General features: G+C 40.0%; 1 protein-coding gene and 1 pseudogene across 18 annotated transcripts in view; one reads left to right on the forward strand and one right to left on the reverse strand.

The window, feature by feature from the left end:
* SRRM1 (serine and arginine repetitive matrix 1) overlaps positions 1–23,791 on the forward strand; it is a 29,711-nt gene extending 5,920 nt beyond the window's left edge. For 3 of the 18 annotated variants that reach the window (XM_010355720.2, XM_030942679.1, XM_030942680.1), the window contains 14 exons: positions 697–812; positions 2,144–2,347; positions 3,148–3,342; positions 3,629–3,748; positions 5,572–5,846; positions 11,386–11,466; positions 11,974–12,060; positions 13,604–13,748; positions 14,118–14,159; positions 17,690–17,800; positions 19,936–20,400; positions 20,928–21,123; positions 22,209–22,418; positions 22,699–23,791. In XM_010355720.2, the coding sequence (XP_010354022.1) occupies positions 697–812; positions 2,144–2,347; positions 3,148–3,342; positions 3,629–3,748; positions 5,572–5,846; positions 11,386–11,466; positions 11,974–12,060; positions 13,604–13,748; positions 14,118–14,159; positions 17,690–17,800; positions 19,936–20,400; positions 20,928–21,123; positions 22,209–22,418; positions 22,699–22,803 (2,352 nt within the window). In that variant the 3' untranslated portion in view covers positions 22,804–23,791. The remainder of the gene's footprint in view (positions 1–696; positions 813–2,143; positions 2,348–3,147; positions 3,343–3,628; positions 3,749–5,571; positions 5,847–11,385; positions 11,467–11,973; positions 12,061–13,603; positions 13,749–14,117; positions 14,160–17,689; positions 17,801–19,935; positions 20,401–20,927; positions 21,124–22,208; positions 22,419–22,698) is intronic. The other 15 variants (XM_010355725.2, XM_030942684.1, XM_030942685.1 and 12 more) reach the window with 7 other exon arrangements.
* Positions 17,857–17,951, reverse strand: LOC115892595 (annotated as a pseudogene).
* Positions 23,792–25,059: the final 1,268 nt, after the last annotated feature.

A 25,059-nucleotide genomic window follows, 5' to 3' on the forward strand; every position in this document is an offset into this window, starting at 1 on the left:
TTAACACTGAAAGGTAAGCATAGGAGTTTTTGGTTTGTTGTTTTTGTTTTTGTTGTTTTTTTGAGATACAGTTTCACTCTGTCACCCAGGCTAGAGTGCCGTGGTGTGATCTCTGCACACTGCAGCTTTCGCCTCCTGAGTTCAAGCAATTCTTGTGCCTCAGTCTCCTGAGTAACTGGGATTACAGGTGCACACCACCACACCGGACTCATTTTTGTATTTTTGGTAGAGACAAGATTTTGCCATATTGACCAGACTTGTCTCAAACTCCTGACCTCAAGTGATCTGCCCACCCTCGGCCTCCCAAAGTGCTGGGTTTATAGATGTGAGCCACCGTGCCAGGCCAGCATAAACTCTTAACGTGGGCAGTACAGATGAGCTCCCAGAAAGAATAAGGTCAATGTGAAAGTGATTTTTGATTTTTTTTTTTTTCTTGAAGTAAGCTTAAAAACATCTCTTTAGTTCAGATCTTAGAGATTAACGTTCAGTGAATTTTTATTTGTAAATGAATGGCGAAAATACCAATCTTAATGTGTGTCTGTAGTGTGGGTGAAGAAAGAACAGTCTGGTTCAAAAGAAGAGGCTGATGAAATGATAGTTAATAGCATTGGTGTTTTAACACATGTGCAAAGTAGTCTTCAGTTTGTTGTTCTCAAATTTTCAACTATGTGTACTCTGAAAACCTGGTCTTTGCAGATTGAACAAGAAAAATTGGCATCTATGAAAAAGCAAGATGAAGACAAAGATAAAAGGGATAAGGAAGAAAAAGAAAGCAGCAGAGAAAAAAGGGAGAGGTCTCGTAGCCCAAGAAGGTATCATACAATAGATGCGTAACTGATGTTTGACAGGTACTTTAGGTCTTGAGAAATTCTGTGTGTAGAAACTTCCCTAGTTAAAAAGGAATCATTAACAATGCAGTTTTCATGGTGAGCTATGGCTTGCCTCTGGACTGAAGAAATCTGTCATCTTTTGTTTGAGACAGATAATTTAACCATCAGTGTCTCGCACATCTTGATGAGTTGTCCAACTCTAAATTCCTAAATCAAAGCTTTAAACTTTTCTTCCATATTGCTTTAGTTCATAACAGTTAATTTGGGTTTTTTAAAATGTACTCTGACTCATTTTTTCTTTCCATTTCCTTTCTTCTAAAAAGAAATTTGTACTCAAAACCTGTCCTCATTAGCCATTCATGTAATACTTACCTAATTCCCTGTTCTGCTTTTCTTAGATGGTTGTACTGAACCCAAACTTCAGATCATTTATTTGTTTTCTTCTTCCTTCCAATGAGACTGTTGTTAGGTTCACATTTTTAAATCCACGACTCAGCTTCTATATTTGTGGTAAAAGGTGAGAACTCCATTAGGCTTTTTATTTTTAGGGTTCTGCTTATTTCTTTCATAAATGTCTGCTGGAATTAGTAAAGAGAATAGGTAATTTCTTTGTCCCTTTCATTTATATATTTGATACTAAAATCTCCTTGTGGAAGTAATACTTACAGAGCTAAGCACAAATCGTCATGGTGGTAACTACTTGACTATTGATGAAGTATGTCTGCCATTTTCCTTCTGTGTGAATAAGAAAAAAAACCTTTGAGTTAGGCAGGCTACTATTAAACAGAAAGAGGGCTTCTCTTCCAAAAAAGCTATCTTCTTCATGTTTGATGTATTTCTCTTTTCTGAAGAACATGTTGCTTTAATAGTACTAGTCATTTTTCTGGCATACTGAGGCTCTTCCTCAGTATGTAATCTGAGGAGTCCATTCATTGTAATCTGTCCGCATCTAAATGTTAACATGTTTGGGAGTTTGATTTGTTGTCAGAGATTATCGTTGGTTTTAAAGCATCCTCTTTGCCTCTGAAAAGTTGGTCTTTTGATCTCTGGGAATGATAAAGAACCTAAGTCTAGAGTCCCAAGTCAGTGCTTTCCTCCCTTATAACTGATATACTCCAGAGTGTTATCTTTCATTTGCTTGTCTTTCTCTTCCCTATCAAGTAGGTGAGATTAGGATGTCTTACTTCCATAGGGAAGCATCTCAGATATAAACAATAGTAGTGTAACTAAAGATTAATCCTCACTTCTCCCTTTGACTCCTCTCTTCCAATCCATGTTATTTAAAAACCTGAAAAAAATTGCTTTCATCCTAGACGCAAATCCAGATCTCCTTCCCCTAGAAGACGATCTTCCCCTGTCAGGAGAGAGAGAAAGCGCAGTCATTCTCGATCTCCCCGTCACAGAACCAAGAGCCGGAGTCCTTCCCCTGCTCCAGAAAAGAAGGAAAAAACTCCAGAGCTCCCAGAACCTTCAGTGAAAGTAAAAGAACCTTCAGTACAAGAGGCTACTTCTACTAGGCAAGTACATAAAAATTCGTTTATGAATAATCACAATTTTAGATTAATAATGACTGCAAATAATGACATCTGAGTTAAACTACTTATTCTCCTTTTAGATTTTTTAAATTATAAAATTAGTTTGTTGAAAAGAAATTGTTTAGGAGAGTATATTCAAAGAAAATGCCCCAAAGGGTGACCATTACTATCTTTTGGTTATATTGTTTCAGGTATTTTATGTATTGTAACTTGCTTTTTTTCCTCAATGTATTGTGGACAACTTCGCACTTTTAAGAAATGTATGTGGTTGCCAGATGCAGGGGCGCATGCCTGTTATCTCAGCACTTGGGGAGGCTGAGGTGGGTGGATCGCTTGAGCTCAGGAGTTAGAGACCAGCCCAGGGCAACATGGTGAAACTCTGTACTAAAAATATATATATATACACACACACAGATTAGCCGGGCATGGTGGCACATGCCTATAGTCCCAGATGTGTATAGTCCCAGCTACTCAGGAGGCTGAGGTGGGAGGATCACTTGAACCTGAGAGGTTGAAGCTGCAGTGAGCCAAGATCATACCAGTATACTCCAGCCTGAGTGATAAGAGTGAGACCCTGTCTCAGAAGAAAAGAAAATGTACATGGTTAGAATTATTAGTTGCTCACTGGGTTTCACTGATAGGTATGTATATATCTTTTGGAGCTAGAAACAAGTCTGTAAATTTTGGAAAGGTTTAGAAATAATTTATTACATCATTGTATAATGATTTAGAAGTCTGAGTACAAGAAGGCAAAAGAAAAAAAAAAGCTTTTGTTTCCACAGTGACATTCTGAAAGTTCCCAAACCTGAACCTATACCAGAGCCTAAAGAACCTTCTCCAGAAAAAAATTCCAAAAAAGAAAAGGAGAAGGAGAAGGCCCGACCACGGTCTCGATCACGCTCCAAATCAAGATCCCGGACGCGGTCCCGCTCTCCTTCTCACACTCGACCTAGACGGCGCCATAGATCCCGATCAAGGTGAGTTGTAGCTTTAAGATCAACAAAGATCTTAGGTTTTATATGCTACTCTACTGGGTACAATTAGATAAATAATTTCAAAGCAGTAGAAGATGTTTAGTACAAATATTTTTTGAACGTACACAGAGAATTTGAGGACACTTTTCTGTGTACCATAAAAGTGTCTACATAAATGGAAAATTGTGATCCTTGAAATTTATTTTTTAGATGTAGCCATTGAGAAAACTAAGCCAAGAAATTCCTCACTCCTGGTTTATTCAGGACCTAATTCTGTTTGTTGTGGCAGATCGTATTCACCTAGAAGGCGGCCAAGCCCAAGAAGGCGGCCATCTCCTCGAAGAAGAACTCCACCAAGAAGAATGCCTCCTCCACCAAGGCATAGAAGGAGTAGATCGCCAGTAAGACGGTAAGATTTTTAAAATTTGGAAGTGTCAAGTGTTTGACACTTCTGGATAATCTTTCTTTTAGGATAATCTAAATTAGTGTTCCCTGGAAGAAAGAACTCATAGGTGATACTAGACAATGTCTTCTAAAGAATCTGTTTCATTTGAAGTGTAATGCAATTGTCCTTGTTATGAAAAATGTCTAGTCTGGTGTTGGAAAGTAAACGAGAAATTAATCATCTTATTGATACTTTTTCTGTTAACTTTTACCCTTCTAGAGTTCACCAAGAAATCCTACTAAGTAAGGGAATTGTCCATCTTCTCTTTGGCTTTTAACTGGCTTCTGAAAAGTAGCTGATGATAGGGCCAGTAGGCTCCTTTTGCCAGTATTAAAGTAATTCATTTGCTATTATACTTTGAGAAAAATATTTTCTATGAATTTTTTGTAAAATTCTCAGAAAATTCTCATTGTAGAAGTAATGAGGCTTATAAGTAATTCAGACAGAAATAGCATAACTTGGAAGTTTTCCATAATCCCAGGGGAATATATCTGTATTCCATAGATATAATTGTTATTACTAGTTTAGTGTCTATTTTTGAAAACCCTGACTGTACCAGTGTTCTTTTTCTTAAATCATTCTAAAATGAGCATATGATAAAATATTTCAATCTTGGATATATCACTTTAAACAAAAGGTAGTGGCTAAATCTACCCAAAGTAGAGTCCTAGTGCACTGGTAGCAGAGTTTTTGTGCCTTCTTGCAATACATTTCACCTGGCTTTGGAAGAAATGCCAATGATTAAGCTTCCAGTTTTATTTTGGACAGAATTTTTTGTTTGAATCTTTGAAAGTTCTTTTCAGGGAACCAAATCAATTTGGAAATAAAGAGGGGAAAAATCAAGTAAGCTTTATAAAGTTACTTTGTTTCTGCAGTCAGGTTTTTCAGAGTCCCATATGTTTGAAAATTCTCTTTGGGGAGGGGTTGTCAAGATATATCGAACTATTACCACTGTTATAAAGAATTGATGTGTTACTGCTCATAGAGGAGATTAGTGAGGTAAATGGTCAGTCAGTTTTCAGGCATCACACTTTTCTAATTCCCCTTTAGGAGAATAGTAATGCTGGTGCTTCCTAGTACGAGATTAGTGGAAACAGCTATTTCTTATACCGGAGTTTTGCAAACAGCATGTTTAAATTGTGCTTACTCAGCCATTTAGCAGTCAATATTTTACAGATTGTTTAAGATTCCCTTTCAGCCAGTTTTTATCTCACACTTAAGGTAGGGTTTCTTTTTTTCAGGTTCTCAGGAATTCTTCCGCCAAAGGTGAATTCTGCAGGTACACATAATTGCAACAGAACTTAACACAAATTTTGCCGCAGAATTCGAGAGGCCCCTGCTTCTAAGTTTATGTAGCTAAATGAATTCTTAGTTTTGCACACCTTTTTAAAAAATGCAACCTGAAGGTTTCTCAACATTGTGTTATTAAATGAAAAATACCTTGCCTCCAAATTTTGTATGCAAACTCCAAAACACCAATACCATTCCTAAGGCAGAAGGACTAGTTATTTTATTATAGCATTCAACCTGACAAGTTTTATAACTGGAGAGAGAACACAGACAGAAGCATTTATCAGATTAAGTTGTTTATATTTAGTCTCAGAACTAGCTGTTTCCTGGCCTAGGTTATGGTTTTTTTCCCCATTCTTTTGGACTCATTTATGTGCTTAGCTACATAAACTCAAAAGTTGGATTAAAATAGCTGTATTTTTGTGTAAACTGTTCATACCTGTAAGGCCGTTCTTTATAAGTGTGCAATTAGTGAATATGAATACTTTATTCCACAGAAGAAGACGTTCGTCAGCATCCTTGTCTGGGAGTAGCTCATCATCCTCTTCATCTCGTTCACGGTCACCACCAAAGAAGCCTCCCAAGAGGACATCCAGCCCCCCTCGGAAAACTCGTAGGTTATCTCCTTCAGCAAGTCCTCCAAGGCGAAGGCACAGGCCATCACCTCCTGCAACTCCACCACCCAAAACTCGGCATTCCCCAACACCCCAGCAGTCAAACCGTACAAGAAAAAGTCGTGTTTCCGTGTCTCCAGGGAGAACTTCAGGTAAAGGTAAAAATCAAACACATATGAAACATGTTCTGTCTTTCTTTGATTACAAAGCATAGTCAGTTACTGCTCCTGCTTACTCTCAAAGTATAAAATAGCTAGATAATATTTGTATCTGATACTCTCTGTAAGTTTGCTTATAGGCCTACCTCTTTCCTGCTTTAAAATCTTGGGGCTTTTTTATGTGTAAAAGTGTTTTGTTTTTAGCAATGCCCTCTGGCATTGCGCAGGTGGATAAATCTTTTACCAGCCGTGGGCTGTTTGAGTTGGGGTAATATACTGAAGTTTGCGTTGGCATGATAAGGGATCATTTTATTACTATGAGGCCAGTTAACTTTTTTTTCTCCTGAAGATTTTTGGTGTGATATCTTAAGTAAGAGGACTTCATATTCTCTTTTAGTTCTTTCTTGGCTGCGTTGCGCTCCCAAGCAAAGGACATGGTGTCCTCTTAAAAGCTGATTTGTTTTTTTAATTTAGGCTCTAGGCAGGGTTCTTCTGAGTGTTGTCCTTGCTTTATTCTGCAGATTGATTTCTGAGGAATTTATGATCTGTGATCCTGCCAGGCAAGTAGAATGCTGTGTTAGTCTGAGTGAAGGTTGTGGTCTATTGGGGTTTGTTCTGTGAGCATTAAATACGCATGGAAAAAACTAGTGTCCATTTGAACCAGGCTCTCTGGAGCTTAGGGCTGGAATGATACAGCCTAAAAGGTGAGTAGTAAGGGATGGGGAGGATCTTAAAAGCTGCTAGAGCAATTGAATTTTAAGGAGCAATCTATAGGTTAACACATACTGAAAATTTCAGGTTAGAGCCAGGTGTGGTGGCATGAGCCTGTAGTCCCAGCTACTCAGAAGGCTGAGGCAGGAAGATCACTTGAGCCCAGAAGCTCAAGGCTGGCCTCAGCACCATAGCGAGATCTTGACTCTTAAAAAAAAGAGAGAGAAAAAATTTCAGGTTAGAAACAAAGAAATGGGGATGGACAAAATTTTCATTATACATTTTAATGAGCTTGATGAGACCGGCATTGCTAATTATTCACCCTGCTGCCTTCTCTCTCCACTCCCCAATGATGCAATGTGGTGATACCTAGGAAGGCAAATTTTGCTTTCCTTTTTTGTATCTGTGACAATGAGGCATAGATAAGCTGACAGAGTGAAAGGGTGACCAGCAGTTTATGGTAGTCTTTAAAAAGTAATGTTTTCTATATTGTGACATTTTTATTGTAGTGATACATTGATTAAATAAGACATGGACATTTTTGTTGGCCCCTTATACGAGCAGCTAGTGAAAGGAGAGAAGCCTGTAACTGTTCCAGGTTCAGTCCTCAGTTTGAGAGAGGGGCTTCAGGATCACTGTTTTCATAACCTCATGTACCATACTGCTTTTCAGCATTGGGAAAATTTCAGTCCATTTTTAGTTACCATGTCCAAATCTGATGCCCATGACCCTGACCTATTTTGTCTTTTCCTGTGAAGTTTGTACTTCTGAATATTTATTCTTTGTCTGGAGCCACAAAGCTCTCTGGGGAAAAAAACGTGTTTCCACCTGTTACTTTGCAAAAACACATCAAGTGATAATTTTTTTTCTGTTTGTATCATATAGCAAAAGAGTTGCAAAAGTACCTGAACAGAGGGACCAATCTTTGTTAAAATAGGTTGATTGTTAAGAATTATTAGGTACCTTTTAAAAAGCATCTGCACAGATGCTAATTTCTTGTGTTTTGGCATATACTTTTTGCAAACAAGACAGAGTGGATATGTACATAGGAAAGAAGTAAGCCATGGTGAAAATAAGTAGTTCTGTGGGTTTTGGGACAGGGCTTCCATGTCCAAACAGCCTACTCAAAGAGAGGCGCTACAGGCAGTCTCCCTTGTGACAACTGGAGCTGAATATTGGTTTGAGCTACTTGGAAATAACCTCTCCCCCACCTCCTCCCTGCTCCCCAAAATAGAGCCAGCATCTCACTCTGTCACCCGGGCTGGAGTGCAGTGGCCCAGTCATAGCTCATTGCAGCTTCGAACCCCTGAGATTACAGGTATGAGCCACCACACCCGGCCCAGACATAACCTTTTATATTAAACTGATCCTAGCCCTCTGTGATGAAATTTCAGAGCTAGAAAAGACCTTAACAGTTGTCATCAAGAAACAGATTTTCAGGTTAGTTGACTTGGTCAAGGTCAACCAGCTAGGAATAAAACTTGAGTTGCCATTCCCAGTTAAATAATGAATACTTTTCCCAGCTTTCCTATCCCAGAATTCCTCTTTGATTGCTAAAGGTGAGAGGTGGAGGGCAGGGTTGAAATTGTTTAGCTTCTCTGTCTGGTAGTATAATTTCAGAAATTACTTTGCAGTTTCTACTACTTAGAACAGTAACATCATTGAAATGTAATAGATACTACAGTTATATTTTCTGTAGTGGCCACTAATCAGGGCCTTAGGGCTCTGTTCTTGGTAGTGGGCAAATGGAGTGGGAGGGAGGCAGGAAAAGTGTTTTGGGGAACTTACAGGTTAATTATTTGAAAGAGTATACAGTCATCTGAAGGGATCTTAGGGGAAACATTTGTAATTATTGACATCTTGTTAAATTGGCATTATCTTAGTAGTACATAAAATAGTGCTTTGAAATCAGTGGCACAGTCAGTGAAGTATGTTAACATGATTGATACTGGTGGTGGCGGTGTGGTAATTTTATTTAGATTAGCTTGGCCACATAAATTGTGCTCTCTAGACACTTAATGGTCACTTTACTATTGCTGGTCACAGAATAACTTATCTTTATAAGTGATCTTTTAGGCAGATCTAAGATTAATAATTAATAGGACTGTTGGAGTAAATTTAAAATTCTGGTTTTAAAGTTGCCTTCTACAATGTCTGACTTCATGCTAGAATGATTTTGTCCCTTGAATACTTAAAATAAAACAACATTACCAAAAAGTAAATGGTGTAAAGTCTCATCTAGAAAAATAGACATCTGAAGGGCTATTACAATATTAATAGCGCTGATTCAATTGTATGAAACCAGAGGAAGAGTATATAAATGATCCTTGTTTGATGGTATCAATTTTTCTTTTTTTGGAGACGGAGTCTTGCTCTGTCGCCCAGGCTGGAGTGCAGTGGTGCGATCTCGGCTCACTGCAACCTCTGCCTCCCAGGTTGAAGCGATTCTCCTGCCTCAGCCTCATGAGTAGCTGGGATTACAGGCGCCCGCCACCACACCCTAGCTAATATAAATGTATTAATAAAGACTACTTTAGCTAAGTAATTAGTGAGAAATTGAATCAGGATGCAACTCCAGATGTGTATTTCCATTGGGGGAAAATGTAAATAATGTTACAATTCACTGGTATTATATAATGAGTAGGCTTTTGCCAACTAACTGGTAAGCATAACCACATTTTTAATGTTTCTTAGGGGAAGATGTGTCCAAACAATCAGCTTCCAAAGCAAGTTTGGGAACCCAGTTCTTTGAGGTGGTAACTTGGACATGCACTTTTTAACTAGGTGCCCATAATATCTTTTCAGAAATTGAGGATTAAGTAACACTTAAAAATATGGACTTAAAAAAACAGCCTCAAATAGTTAACAATTTTAAAATATTTTATATTTTTGGATTTGTTAAAATACAAGTATGAAATATAGTTTGCTATTTGCACTGTCATGATTCCTGATATCTAATTGAGTGATAGCCATTCTTTACCCAATCCAGTGGTTTGTCTAAATGGCTTATTACGTAGAAATTTTAAGAAAAGTCACTGGGCACGGTGACTCACGCCTGTAATCCCAGCACTTTGGGAGGCCGAGGTGGGCAGATCACCTGAGGTTGGGAGTTCAAGACCAGCCTGACCAACCAACATGGAGAAACCCTGTCTCTACTAAAAATACAAAATTAGCCAGGCGTGGTGGTGTGTGCCAGCTACTTGGGTGACTGAGGCATGAGAATCCCTTGAACCCGGGAGGCGGAGGTTGCAGTGAGCCAAGATCGTGCCATTGCACTCCAGCCTGGGCAACAAGAGCGAAACTCCCGTCTCAAAAAAAAGAAGAAAAGTCTGTTCATTGAAAAGGCATACCGGTAAATTCTTCATTTTGATTTCTTTAGCAAAGATGCAATTACTGTGTTAGATCACTGGTTCTCTAATTACTGCCCCTTGGAATAAACCATTACAGAATTCTGAATGTGAATGTCTGTTAAATGAGATGTATCTGCATTCTGAGTAAAATATTCTATGATAATTGCTTTAATCACACAAAACAGGTATCAGGATCCCGAGGGGATCAAATTGTCAGTAGGTTTATTTCTTATTGGGATGTTCTCAAGTGGTGTTTCAGGTTAATCTATGGTGTATATATATGTTTATAAGTGCATATACTTAACAATCTTAGTTGTAGAAATGGATAGATACTATAAGCAGAGATAGCTGGTCAGATCAAAACCCATGCCCTAAAAATAGACTCTTGGATTCACATCTTAGCTCAATTAAATTGTCTTTGTGACTGAGGTGAAGTTGCTTCTTTTTAAGCCTCAGGTTTCCTCTTTGTGAAATGGAACAGGGAGAAAGGGATGTGATACTAGCAACTGTGTTAATAGTATGTCTGATACAGCAGGTTTACCAAAGGTAGTTACCATATTTATATGTCATTGGTAAAAGACAGTTGGATAATTCAGAGGATACCCACTACTCTCCTACTACTTTAGCTATAGAAATGCCTTTTTTTCTTTCTAGCTCTTTGGAAAGAATTCTCGAGTCTTCGTATTTAATAATTTTTACCATTTGTGGCGGTCTGCTTTTTTTCATGGGTAGCTTAAATCCCCTGTGCTATTGTGAAGATTATGCTCTACATAAAGAACCTTTAGTCTGTTGGGCAGCCATTCTTCTTTTCTAGACCAAATATCTTTGTGAAAGTTTCATCAGATCTTATTTCTTAATCATTTATCATCTTTTACTTTTCTGAAGCCACCTATAGTGGTTGCTTTAAAAGCTTTCATGTTGATGAATTCTCTGAAGTTGAGTGTGAGAGAGTGAGTGTGGGTGTGGAGGGTGTGTATTTTAGGTTGTGAAGTGCAGGTCGCACACAGAGGTTTACTTTACTGAGCTTCTTCTACTCAGTAGCAGCTCCCAATTTCCCTTAAATGTTGGTTTTCTTGGGAGAATCTCAAGATTTGAAAATCATTGTAGAACTTCTTGAGGCTTTTCGTTGAACAGTTAAAAATTCTTGCCTCACTTCATATAGTGTTCGAATATGACAAAAAGATCTTACAGGAATTTTTTAATTCATAAATTCTTTTTGAGAGTAGTCACACCCATTTTTGTAATAGCAGGACGGCATCTTGGCTGGGTGCAGTGGCTCATGCCTGTAATCCCAACACTTTGGGAGGCTGAGGCAGGAGGATTGCTTGATGTCAGGAGTTCAAGACTAGCCTGACTAATATAGTGAGACCCCATCTTTATTTTAAAATAATAATAAATTTTTAAAAATTGAAAGAAAGGCATCTTGTCTAGACCTTTTTTTGTACATAAGCTTCTTTTCCACTCTTATTCTTTTTTAGTGACAAAACATAAAGGTACTGAGAAAAGAGAATCCCCTTCACCAGCACCGAAGCCTAGAAAAGTAGAGTTATCTGAATCGGGTAAGTTTGTTGTTTTTTTGTGGTGTTTTGTTTGTTTTTGTTTTGTTTTTCTTAAAGCTGATTTTGATTTTTTGCACATTTGGTCATCCCCTTCTGCTTGAAGATTAAGCATAGGATAAGAGCTAAGACTCTGAAGTCAGACAGACTTGGTTGGAATCTCCTGTTCTAGAATTTAACTGTTTCTGTTTTAATTAACTTATCTGAGCCTTTCTTCTTTCAGCTCCGAAATAGGGGCAGTAGAGGTTTTTGACAGTTAACTGTATCTGCTTATAAAATGCTTGGCACCCACCTGACCTGTAATAAATGCCTAAATACATTTTATTGTATTTGGTGAAGATAGTCTAAGTCAGCATGTGAATTGGCATTTTAAACTCTTTTAAAAAAAATACAGTAGTTGTATTTTTGTTCCAACCAAATGAAGGTTTGAGAGACTATTTTCCTATTCAAATTGCAAATTTTCTATATGCGTAACTAAAGAAACACTTTCTAAATGCATCCATCTTTCAGAAGAAGATAAAGGTGGCAAAATGGCTGCAGCAGATTCCGTGCAGCAGAGACGCCAATACAGACGACAAAACCAGCAGTCTTCATCTGGTATGGATGGTGATGAAAGTTTTTTTCTACCTGAATTTCCTAATAAAAAATATTTGGTATATAAACATCTATGTGTGCAGCACGAGTACTTACTTGCCTACATAGAAATCTGTCTGAGGATGCAGGATTGTTTTCTTTTTTTGGTTTTAAGTCCTTTTGCAAAATTTAATCTTCTGTTACTTTGTTATAAAAGGTATAGGTCCCGGCCGGGCGCGGTGGCTCAAGCCTGTAATCCCAGCACTTTGGGAGGCCGAGACGGGCTCATCATGAGGTCAGGAGATCGAGACCATCCTGGCTAACACGGTGAAACCCTGTCTCCACTAAAAAAATACAAAAAACTAGCCGGGCAAGGTGGCGGGCGCCTGTAGTCCCACCTACTCGGGAGGCTGAGGCAGGAGAATGGTGTAAACCCGGGAGGCAGAGTTTGCAGTGAGCTGAGATCCGGCCACTGCACTCCAGCCTGGGCGACAGAGCGAGACTCTGTCTCCAAAAAAAAAAAAAAGGTAATAGGATACAATAGTGAAACAGAAGTATAAAATTGGAAAAGTATCATTCTTTTTCCAACCTCCCAAAGCTTTTATTCAGAAAAAGGAAAGAACCCCACAGAACCTCAACTGTAGATATGTTGCCTCCCTTTTTAACTTAATGGTATATTTAGAACATCTTTCCCTATTAAAAATCTAGACTGGCCGCAGTGGCTCACACCTGTAATCCCAGCACTTTGGGAGGCCGAGGTGAGCGGGTCACTTGAGATCAAGAGTTCAAGACCATCCTGGCCAACAAGGCGAAACCCCGTCTCTATGAAAAATACAAAAATTAACCGGGCATAGTGGCGCACACCTGTAGTCTCAGCTACTTGGGAGGCCCAGGCAGGAGAATCCCTTGAACCCAGGAGGCAGAGGTTGCAGTGAGTGAGCTGAGATCGCACCACTGCACTCCAGCCTGGGAGCCTGGGCAACAGAGCAAGACTTTGTCTCCAAAACAAAAAAAGAAAAGAATCTTACCTTATTATTTTGCTATTTGCATTTTTTATTATAGGAACATACCAGGCTGGATACGGTGGCTCACGCCTGTAATCCCAACACTTTGGGAGGCTGAGGTAGATGGATAACTTGAGGTCAGGAGTTTGAGACCAGCCTGGCCAACATGGCAAAACCCTGTCTCTACTAAAAATACAAAGATAGGCATGATGATGCGGGCCTGTAATCCCAGCTACTCAGGAGGCACAAGTGATCTTTCTGCCTTGGCCTCCCAAGTGCTGGGGTTACAGGTGTGAGCCACTGTGCCCAGCCTAGACTTCTTAGAGTGTGCCATCTTGATTGGATTACACTGTGGAAATGATTTGTATGTCTTACTTAAATAATGAATATGCTTGGCTTTGAAATCATTGATCATATATTGATAATGATTCCGTTCAGAACTCATGGCCTATATACACGCTTGCTTGCCTTAGTGAATGCTCCATCCACCTAGATTTCGGAAAACTTGGACAGATTCAAGGACAAACCTAATGTAATGTTTTTTTTTTATTGTGTAATTATAGACTCTGGCTCCTCCTCCTCCTCAGAAGATGAACGACCCAAGAGGTCCCATGTGAAGAATGGTGAGGTTGGCAGGCGGCGGAGACATTCCCCTTCCCGGAGTGCTTCTCCATCACCACGAAAGCGGCAAAAAGAGACTTCCCCTCGGTAACATCTTTTCTTCAGTGATGTTCACTGATGTTCTGTAATTGTGATGAAATTTGATAATTTGGGATTATTTGAGAATTTGATTAACTTCAAGTATTTGGATATGGTTGGATTTTTGTTTGCTTTTTAGGGTTTTTGTTTTGTTTTGCTTTGTTGATGGTTATTAATATTTAATTTAGAACTGGTAAATTTTAAACCACCATGTCATATATGTGTGCATGATTAGAAAAATAAGCCAAATAATTATAGCTTTAACTCCTGAACATCTTTGAATATTTAAAAATGTCTCCGTTAATGGTACTTAACCCACCCAAGTAAATAATTTAGTGAATGGAATTCTTGACATTTGTTTTTCTCCACTGCTCTCAGGATGCAGATGGGAAAGCGATGGCAATCGCCAGTGACTAAAAGGTTGGTTAGACACTACTTTGTAAATTAGGGTTACATGTCAAAAATTTTAGTGACTTAATTTACTATTTAGGTGACCTCATCTCTTTCTTAAATATATGGTGACTGTGGCTCTGGATGTGCAGATCCTAAGTTGTTTTGGTTTGAGTATTTTTTTAAACACGTTAGATTAATGATAGAATTATACATGAGCAATTTGGTTTAGACCCTCATTTGAACTTAGATTTTTAATATCTGGTTGTGCTCTTTTGTGATAATTTGCATCAACTTACATCAAGCAGCACACGAATTTTTAACAGTATCTGGATACTTTTTAAGACATAGGATTAATTGCTCCTTAGATTTGGCGGGAGGGACTTTGTATTTGTGGTGACATTAGGGAGGGCAGGAAAAACTAGGGAGAAACTTGAGAAATATTAAAAGTGAGAGGATCACGAGGTCAGGAGATCAAGACCATCCTGGACAACATGGTGAAAGCCCATTTCTACTAAAAATATAAAAATTAGCTGAGCGTGGTGGCACGTGCCTGTAATCCCAGCTACTCTGGAGGCTAAGGCAGGAGAATCACTTGAACCCAGGAGGCGCAGGTTGCAGTGAGCTGAGGTCACGCCACTGTACTGCAGCCTGGCAACAGAGCTAAACTCCATCTCAAAAATAAGAAGAAGAAGAGATAAAAGCGAATGGAAGGCTTTGGCCCTGTTCAGTCTTTCCAATAGTGGAAAGGTGGGTTGCATATCTTTTTTTTTTTTTTTGAGATGGAGTCTGGCTCTATCACCCAGGCTGGAGTGCATTGGTGCGACCTCAGCTCACTGCAACCTCTGCCTCACAGGTTCAAATTATTCTCCTGCCTCAGCCTCCTGAGTAGCTGGGACTACAGGTGCATGCCACCACACCCAGCTAATTTTTGTATTTTTAGTATAGAAGGAGTTTCGCCATGTTGGGCAGGCTGATCTCAAACTCCTGACGTCCAGCGATCCACCCATCTCGGCCTCCCAAAGTGCTGCGATTATAGGCATGAGCCACTGGGCCCGACCGGCATATCTTTATTGAAACTTTTGATTATTAGTATCAGTGTGACCATAAAACTGTAAACTTTTAGAGCCAAATGCCTAATTCAGGCCTTAATCTCGTAGTTTCTTAGGGCCACAAAGTGACAAAGTCGGATCTTAGACCTATACGTTTGACATTACACTAGTCTGTCTTAACCAGCTGTCTGCTTTTGGGGGCCTTAGCTGCCACTGAATTTTGAAGTGTTTATCCTTGCTGAAGCTATCCCACTGTCCTTTTTGTAGCTCAGTTTTTGAAACTGTGTTGCTTTAGGTAATCTCATCAATAAGTGTTTTCTTGGAAAGGAACCAGTGAGCAGTGGTTGTGATGGAGCAAAGCACAGGGTATTTACACTGTGGAGGAAACTGCTGCATGATAATAAAAGACAAAAACCTAAAAAAGATTAGTTCGGCTGCTAAAGCATTCCTTTCCCAGCTATAATTACCTCTGACTTTTGTGAAGTTGCTGGCACAGCAGCTAAACAATTGCTTTACAGAGTTAGATCACTGGTGCAATTTCTTCTCTTTGATCTCCCCTTCCCTCCCCGCCCCACCCCACACACCAAATTATGGAACTACTTGCTGTTCTGGAAAGAGATTTCTCACAGCAGTAAAATCAACACTAACGTTTATTGCTCTACTCCAGGATGTTTTTGTTTTGTTTCTCATCATTTAAAAAGTATTTTAAGTTATATACCAGCAGCTTAAAGTTTAATGCCATTAGAAATTGCCATCAGGTGCCTAGGATTTAGAGATGGAGGAAGGATTATTTGGGATTATGCTTCAGTATATTTTAGAAGGGGAGATAGAGGCTGGGTGTGGTGGCTCATGCCTGTAATCTCAGCACTTTGGGAGGCTGAGGTGGGTGGATCACCAGAGGTCAGGAGTTTAAGACCAGCCTGACCAACATGGCAAAACCCCGTCTCTACTAAAAATACAAAAAAGTTAGCCGGGGGTGGTGGTGCATGCCTGGAGTCCCAGCTACTCGGGAGGCTGAGGCAGGAGAATCGCTTGAATCTGGGAGGTGGAGGTTGCAGTGAGCCGATACCGTGCCATTGCACTCCAGCCTGGGCAACAAGAGCAAAACTCCATCTCAAAAAAAAAAAAAGAGGCTCATGCCTGTAATCCCAACACTTTGGGAGGCCGAGGCGGGCGGATCACCAGGTCAGGAGATTGAGACCATCCTGGCTAACACTGTGAAACCCCATCTCTAATAAAAATACAAAAAATAAGCAAGGCATGGTGCTGGGCACCTGTAATCCCAGCTACTCGGGAGGCTGAGGCAGGAGAATGGCGTGAACCTGGGAGGCGGAGCTTGCAGTGAGCCCAGATCGTGGCCACTGCACTCCAGCCTGGGCAACAGAGCGAGACTCCGTCTCAAAAAAAAAAAAGAAAGAAAAGAAAGGGAAGATAGAGCCTGGTTTTGAATATTTGATATGTATTTAGTGTGAGGTCTTAGTCCCCACAAAGCATAAGCAGATTTAAGTTGAAAAATTTAGTGGTGAATTTTAGGATTTTGTCTGTTCAGTTAACAGAGCTTTCTTAATTTCAAAGGGGAACCAAGACAAAACATAATTCCAGATTCACAGGAAGCATGAGTCCTGTCGTGGGCAAAAAAAATTATGAGCTTGGAGCAGAGACATCCAGATTTGGGTCTTAAGCCACTTGTGACTATTGGCATTTTTCAATTTCTATATTAGTCTCTAAAGCAGTTGATTCCTAATAAGGAATCAGAATCACCTGGAGAGCCTTTCCCAAAAACACCTGGCTGGACCTTAGCCTAGACCTGGTAGACATAAATGTCACATAAGCTTCCCAGGTGGTTCTAATGTGCATCCCCAATAAAAAGCAGTGCTCTGATGTGCTGTTGCTGAACTTTTTCACTCTGTGTCATGTCAAGAGTGTTCTCTGTTGTGATCCAGAGTAAAACAAAAATTTCACAGAATGGTATTTACCCTTGTCACAAGTAAAACACTGTGATTTTATTAAGTGTTTTAATGCTGCCACCCAGGGTCTTGACTAATGGTCTTGACCTGTAGTTTGAAAAACACTGTTCTGAAACTTAGTAACCATTGCTGCCCTTGGGGTTAATGATAATTGAAACCGTGTTTTCTGGGTCACTTAACTGTAAATACCACTGACTGAAAGTTAACTATAGGCCAGGTGTGGTAACTCACACCTGTAATCCCAGCACTTTGAGAGACTGAGGCGGGTGGATCACCTGAGGTCAGGAGTTCAAGGCCAGCCTGGCCAACATGGTGAAACTCTGTCTCTACAAAAATATTTTTAAAAATTAGCGAGGCATGATTATGGGTGCCTGTAATCCCAACGACTCAGGAGGCTGAGGCGGGAGAATTGCTTGAACCCAGGAGGTGGAGGTTGCAGTGAGCTGAGATCGTGCCATTGCACTCCAGCCTGGGCGACAGAGCCAGACTCCATCTCAAAAAAAAATAGAAAAAAAATTAACTGTAATTCTTCTTGGTTTAGTGGTAGACGGAGGAGAAGTCCATCCCCACCACCCACCAGAAGGCGACGGTCTCCTTCTCCCGCCCCTCCTCCTCGACGGCGCAGGACTCCCACACCACCACCACGACGAAGGTACTTTGTCAAATATGCTAACTGGAGCGTCTCCCCAACTCCCCCCGCCCCTGACACATCAGATGAATAATGGTGCTCACTTCATAACAGGGTTGGAGAGAGGCACAGCTCATGAAAACCCAGTCATCATGCTTATGAACTACAAAAGGATCTCTGAATCTTTCTGATTATTATATCTTATTAGAGTAAGCAGACTAGCATTGTTCAGCCAGTCATAAAAGATCACATGATTCCATCTATATGAAAAGTCTAGAATACACAAATCTGTAGAGATAGAACACAGATTAGGGTGGGGTGGACATGGGGATGGTAATGGCTGCAGAACTATATGAATATACTAAAATCATTTAATTGTATACTTCAAATGGGTAAATAGGTGGATTTTATAGCAGGTGAATCACATATTGTGATAAAGATGTTAATACATTGAAAGGTGGTATTGACTAGTAATTGCAAAGAGAAAATTTAGAGAATCCCGGCAGATAGCTCTTACCTAAATAATCAAAGATAACATCCTCAATAAAACATACTGGCATCATGTATTTTCTGGATACTTCTGTAGTATGCTTACCAATTATGCCGAACCTCAGTCTAATTATTAGGAAATATCAGAGAAACCCAAATTGAAAGTCATTCTACAGAATACCTGACCAGAATTCAAAAGTGTCGGTCATGAAAGACAATGACAGGAACAGTCACAGATTGGCAGGAACTAAAGAGATGTAGGGTCCTGGAGCAGAAAAGGAACATTCATTAAGTCCTGGAACAGAAAAGGGACATTCATTAGTGGAAAATTGGGGTGGTTTTGCTATTTTAGTAATACTGAGTTATCACTGAGGTTCATTTTATAGTTTTGGTAATTTTCTTATGGTTATATAAAATACTAGCATAGTGAAGTGGCAGATCTCCTATTTTTGTAGCTCTTCTGTACATCTACAACTATTTTAAAGTAAAAATTAAAATTTAAAGTTTTAATGGCATTGCTCGGATATGTTGCCAAGCAATGTAATGGCATGCTGCCCCCCGCCCCCCTTTTTTTTTAAAGACAGTCTGACTCGGTCACCCAGGCTGGAGTGCAGTGGCACAATCTCAGCTCACTGTAACCTCCGCCTCCTGGGTTCAAGCAATTCTTCTGCCTCAGCCTCCCAAGTAGCTGGGATTATAGGCACTTGCCACCACACCCAGCGAGTTTTTGTATTTTTTGTAGAGATGAAACCATGTTGGCCAGGCTGGTCTCAAACTCCTGATCTCAGGCGATCCTCCTGCCTTGGCCTCCCAAAGTGCTGGGATTACAGGTGTGACCAACTCTGCCCAGCCTGGCTGCCACTCTTGAATGCCTGTTATGTGCCAGGCAAAGTGCTAGGCGCTTTATATGCTTTACTACTAGTCCTCAAAGAGACCTTCCTTGATAGTTGGTATTGTTTGCATTTTTCAGGTGAGGAAATGGGAGTTCAGACTTACTAAATAATTGTCCAGATACAGTGATGAAACTGTACCCTACCACATTGCCAAAGTATATGGCCTGTTGTAAAGCTAACTCTGGGCAGGAATTTACTTTGATCTAAAAGTCTGCAAGATCCAAGAGGAAATTAGGCAGTTTGGCCTGATAAGTGGACTTCTAAGAGAAAATGGAACAGTCTCTTTGAGGGGAGGTAGAAGTGTCTTTAAGGCTTGTGCAGTGAACTCTTTAATTATTCATACAGTGTAGCACAGACTTCCTAAGGTGACCGTAATAGAGTTTGGTTAATAGAGTTACTTGGTTATTATATAATAACTGATGTTCAGTTAATACAGTGCAAGATTCTCTTTCCAAAAAACACTGTTGATTTCGTATAGATGTTAAAAGACTTGATGAATTCACATCTTCTGAAAATTGCAAATTTGTTAATCAAAATGTCTTTTCTTCTTTTTTGTATTTAGTCCTGCAGACAAAGTGTCCTGTGTTGCAGTCAGCTGAGATAAACAAGTTTTATTGATATTTAAGTGAGAATATAAAGATGGCATGTTCACTTATAAATATATTCCCTTTGCCTAGTGCTAACTACAGTATAGTCAAACCTGCTGATTACTTTTCTCTTCATCCTGTTTCTGTATTTTGTTAAGCCTTTCAGCTTAATTATATATCTTTTTCCTAGGACTCCTTCTCCTCCCCCACGCCGGCGCTCACCTTCTCCTAGAAGATACTCTCCTCCAATACAGAGGAGATACTCTCCTTCTCCACCTCCAAAGAGAAGAACGGCTTCACCTCCTCCCCCTCCTAAACGAAGAGCATCACCATCTCCACCACCAAAGCGGAGGGTCTCCCATTCTCCACCTCCCAAACAAAGAAGCTCCCCAGTCACCAAGAGACGTTCACCTTCATTATCATCCAAGCATAGGAAAGGGTCTTCCCCAAGCCGATCTACCCGGGAGGCCCGATCACCACAACCAAACAAACGGCATTCGCCCTCACCACGGCCTCGAGCTCCTCAGACCTCCTCAAGTCCTCCACCCGTTCGAAGAGGAGCGTCATCATCACCCCAAAGAAGGCAGTCCCCATCTCCAAGTACTAGGCCCATTAGGAGAGTCTCCAGGACTCCGGAACCTAAAAAGATAAAAAAGTAAAAACATTTTATGCTTTTTCTTTAGGAATACTTACATAGCTCTTTATATTTGGAAGCTTCCCGCCCCCCCCATATAAAAGGAATAAGTTATGAATATGAGCTTTTAAGTCAAACTTTAGGTACTATTTACAGATCCTGTTCCATTTTTGAGATAGTTTCTGTGGCATAAGTTAAATGCCACAGGCTTTTACTTGGTTCTTAGCAGTTATCAATATGTTTTTAAGGGTATGCTTCCAAAACTAACCTTAAGACAGACATAGAACATTTCTTGTGTGTGATGTAAGGAACTGACATTACTAATCTTACATAAGAAGCATCATTAAGAAAATGGATAGAGGATTATGAGGCTTTAGCCACCCTCTAGGAAACATAGGGATGTAAATTGGATATATGTTAGTAGAATCAACCAGCAATCTAAGTGGTATATTTGAAATTCATAACCTGGTTGTACAGTGTAGTTGGTGGTTTTCTCATGTGAAGAGGTGTCTATTCTCAATGCTGAATGTTTTTTCCTTTTTGTCTAGGGTTGCTTCCCCAAGCCCACAGTCTGTAAGGAGGGTCTCATCCTCCCGATCTGTCTCTGGGTCTCCTGAGCCAGCAGCTAAAAAGCCCCCAGCACCTCCATCCCCTGTCCAGTCTCAGTCACCGTCTACAAACTGGTCACCAGCTGTACTGGTCAAAAAGGCCAAAAGCCCAACACCGAGCCCATCGCCGCCAAGAGTATGTGTCTGCCTTATTTTGGACACCCTTTTATAGATATGTATGTGGTTACTTTGAAGCAGAGAAAATGTCATTGGGGCATTAAAATATTAGTGTTCAAACTTTTTTTCCCATTTGTGAGTTATATATCTGATCTTAGGCAGGTTTCTATATTGTATAAAATCAGTGGTTAGATGTCCATCTGTTTTTTGTTTGTTTTTTGAGACAGGGTCTCAGGCTATCACCCAGGCTGAGTGCAGTGGGATGATCATAGCTCACCACAGCCTTCCTGGACTCAGGTGATTCCTTCGCCTCAGCCTCCCAAGTAGCTGGGATTACAGGCACATGCTGCTACACCTGGCTGATTTTTTGTTTTTAACGTTTTGTAGAGACAGGGTCTTGCTGTGTTGACTAGGCTGATCTTGAACTCCTGGCCTCTAGTGATCCTCCTGCTGTGGCCTCAGATGTCCATATTTAATTGGGTTGACTGAATAGTTGTGCAAGCAAACTTGTGAGGAGTTTTAAGTAATTGCTTAGAAGTATGAAATTGAAATATTATGGATTAAATTATAGGAGCCTGCCTTTTACATAAATTTGGTATATGTGTCATGAGGAAGAACCAGTCGTCCCCACTGTAAAGATAGGAGAGCTCAGATGGTAGCTAGAGACATGGCATTCATACAGGCATGTGTTTAGACTCATGGCGGGTACCATTTATTAAAAGTCTGCTACACGTTGGGCAAGTATTATGGGTGATTTACAGATATTCCCATTTAATTTTCACAAGAGCTTTATCAGGTAGGGATTATTACACTTATTTTAGGTGAAAAGGTCTCAGAAAAAGTTCAACAATTTGTCTAAGGTCAAATAGTTCAGGAGCTGGAATTCAGCTCATCCTGGAGATAGCCCCTGACTTTGAATACCTTTCTTGGTGATAATTGGCCTTGGGCCTTCCCTGCTCACACCCTCCAAAGCCTTTTGGAAATCTTGAGATTTGTCCATTGGGGATTTGAGGAAATAAAATGTTCAGTTGGACAGAATATTAATCAGATTGATTATAAATGCTGGGTTTTTTTTTTGTTTGTTTGTTTTTTCCCCCTTCGTAGAATTCAGATCAAGAAGGAGGTGGAAAGAAAAAGAAGAAAAAGAAGGACAAGAAACACAAAAAGGATAAGAAGCACAAGAAGCACAAAAAACACAAGAAGGAAAAGGCTGTGGCTGCAGCTGCTGCAGCTGCTGTGACCCCTGCAGCCATTGCAGCTGCCACAACCACATTAGCACAGGAAGAGCCAGTGGCAGCGCCAGAGCCGAAGAAGGTATTTATGAACTCTGTGTATGGCTCTCTTGCAGTATATGTACAGATAGGCAAAGTCACTTTATTTTGAGAAGTAGCAAAATTGTTTTTTCTACTAATTGACTACTCGGAGATAAAATTCACACACCGAACAGTTCAGCCATTTACAGTTTGTGGTTCCCTGGGGTTTAGTATATTCAGTCGTTGGCCATCCCCACACTTTGATTTTGCTCTTTACTCAGCATTTCCCTCCAGCGTCTCAAGACTTAACCATGTAAATTCTGTTGTTGCTTTTTTTTTAGGAGACTGAAAGTGAAGCTGAAGATAACCTTGATGATTTAGAAAAGCACCTGCGTGAAAAGGCCCTGAGATCAATGAGGAAGGCCCAAGTGTCCCCACAGTCTTAGGGGGAAATGTTTGTTATGATGTAAATTTTATTTGGTTTGTACGCAGTTCAATTTCAAAATTGCTAAAATGTGTTTGAGCTTTAGACTATAACATTTGTTGTAATAATTGCTAGGTTGAAGTTCACCATGTAAAAAAAGGGGGCATGGATTTACATTGCAAAAGGTGTCCACAGTGTATTAGTGACATTCTTTCATTGACAGCTGACATAATTCATTGAGTGAAATATTTTAAGCCAAAAAAAATTCCCTTTTTAAAAAAGGGGGTTTAAATACTGTTGGCATTTTTATGGTTCCTTTAAATGCCCTGGCTATTCCTAGAGGGTTTTTTTTTGTTTGTTTTTTTGGTTTTGATCTTCTTTTTGTTTTTCTTTCTTCTTCTTACATTTTTTTCATTTGAGTCTTAGCTCCCATTTAAGTTATGCTACTGACCTTGTATGGTCTGTAAGCTTGCCCAGAAATAAGACCACTGTTTTGAACTACCACAAAAGTATAAATGAATATTTTAATGCCACCATCTTTCCTGTTGCCTGTGGAGTCTCTGCTGAAATGAATCAGGATTCGAGCTCTAGGATGAGACAGAAAATGAAAGCATGTTGTTTGCCAGGACACTGTGGGTTTATATGGATGTGTAACAAATTGATTTGGAACACTGGACTCTCATTCTGTTCTTCTGGTTTTGTTTTTTTTGTTTTGTTTTTTTCTTTTTTAAAGGCAATGAGCTAGTCCCAGAAAGGATCCTTCAGTTACACACAATTTGTTTAATGAAATGTCATGGCTCTGTTCATATCTTTGTCTTGTTCTTCCGATTGGTATATACAAGTTTCAGAGCTCTTGTATTTGGAAGGCTGGAAGGGCCCAGACTTTGGAATAGTGTCTTGGTTTCACTGTTTTTGTTTTGATTTTTTTTTTTTTTTTGATTTTTTTTAAAAACTAAAGCTATATAAAGCTTGTGGATTAAACAGAATAAATTTCTAAATTTAAAAATTTTGCCACTCACTTTTACTTACTTAGTAGTGCCTGTGTAAACCCTTTGGTGTGTTGGAAGTTGGGTAAGGGAAAGAAAAGGTGATGAGATTAAGGTTTTACCATCTTTATTTCAGTAATTACTGTGGTGAGTGCTGTAAAGGGAAAGTCTCAGCGTGTGATTAGAACATTTAGGATAGCGGTGGCAGAAGTCCACCAGGCAAAGGGAAGAGCATTGCAGTCAGTGTCTGTGTATTCCCTGAGGCAGAAGGAGCCTGGCATGTTAGCAAGTGAACAAAGGCTAAGGAATGACTGGAACACCCTCTGTCGGAGTTGTGTGAGTGTGTGTGCGCGCGCGTGCATGTGCACGCTTGTGCTTAATATTTGGCTATGTACAACCAAGTCTGTTTTGCATTTAAAACTGAGTGGAATGAAAATTTGGGGAAACATGGAGTTGTTAACATAGTATGAGGTAAAACAGCAACATCCGTATAAAGGAAGTTCACCAGAACTGAGCAGGTCAACACATGTAGGGTTTGATTATGAGTTCTGGCAGTTGAAGCAAAACAAGGAAGAAAATGCCTACAATCTTAATTTCTTTCTTTTCTTTTTTTTTTTCTTGAGGTCTCGCTGTGTTGCCCAGGCTGGAGTGCAGTGGTGCGATCTCGGCTCACTGCAACCTCCACCTCCTGGGTTCAAGCGATTCTCCTGCCCCAGCCTCCCGAGTAGCTGGGATTACAGGCGCCTACCACTACGCCAAGCTAATTTTTCATATTTTTAGTAGCGACGGGGTTTCACCATCTTGGCCAGGGTAGTCTCAAACTCCTGACCTCGTGATTTGCCTGCCTCGCCCTACCAAAGTGCTGGAATTACAGGTGTGAGCCACCGCTCTGCTCCTGCCTCAGGGAATACACAGACACTGGTTGTCTAACTGCAATGCTCTTCCCTTTGCCTGGTGGACTTCTCCCACCCGTATCCTAAATGTTCCAATCACACGCTGAGACTTGCCCTTTACAGCACTCACCACAGTAATAACTGAAATAAAGATGGTAAAACCATCTTTGAAAGGACATGGACAGTAAACATACCTTCAACAATGAGGAGCTGTTTTTACAGGTGTTTTACAGGTTTAAAGTGATTTGTAACAAGCAAAAAAAGCTTGATGAAACTTCTGTAGGGATTACACTAAGGTAGAGTGAGTGACTACGTTCTATCCGTGGTTGATAATAGAACTTTACATGTGTGTGCAGCAACTTAAGAATTTTTAAGGGCCTTCCACATGGCTCTTTTTGA

This window comes from Rhinopithecus roxellana, chromosome 12, assembly GCF_007565055.1.
Source record: "Rhinopithecus roxellana isolate Shanxi Qingling chromosome 12, ASM756505v1, whole genome shotgun sequence".
NCBI lineage: Eukaryota > Metazoa > Chordata > Mammalia > Primates > Cercopithecidae > Rhinopithecus > Rhinopithecus roxellana.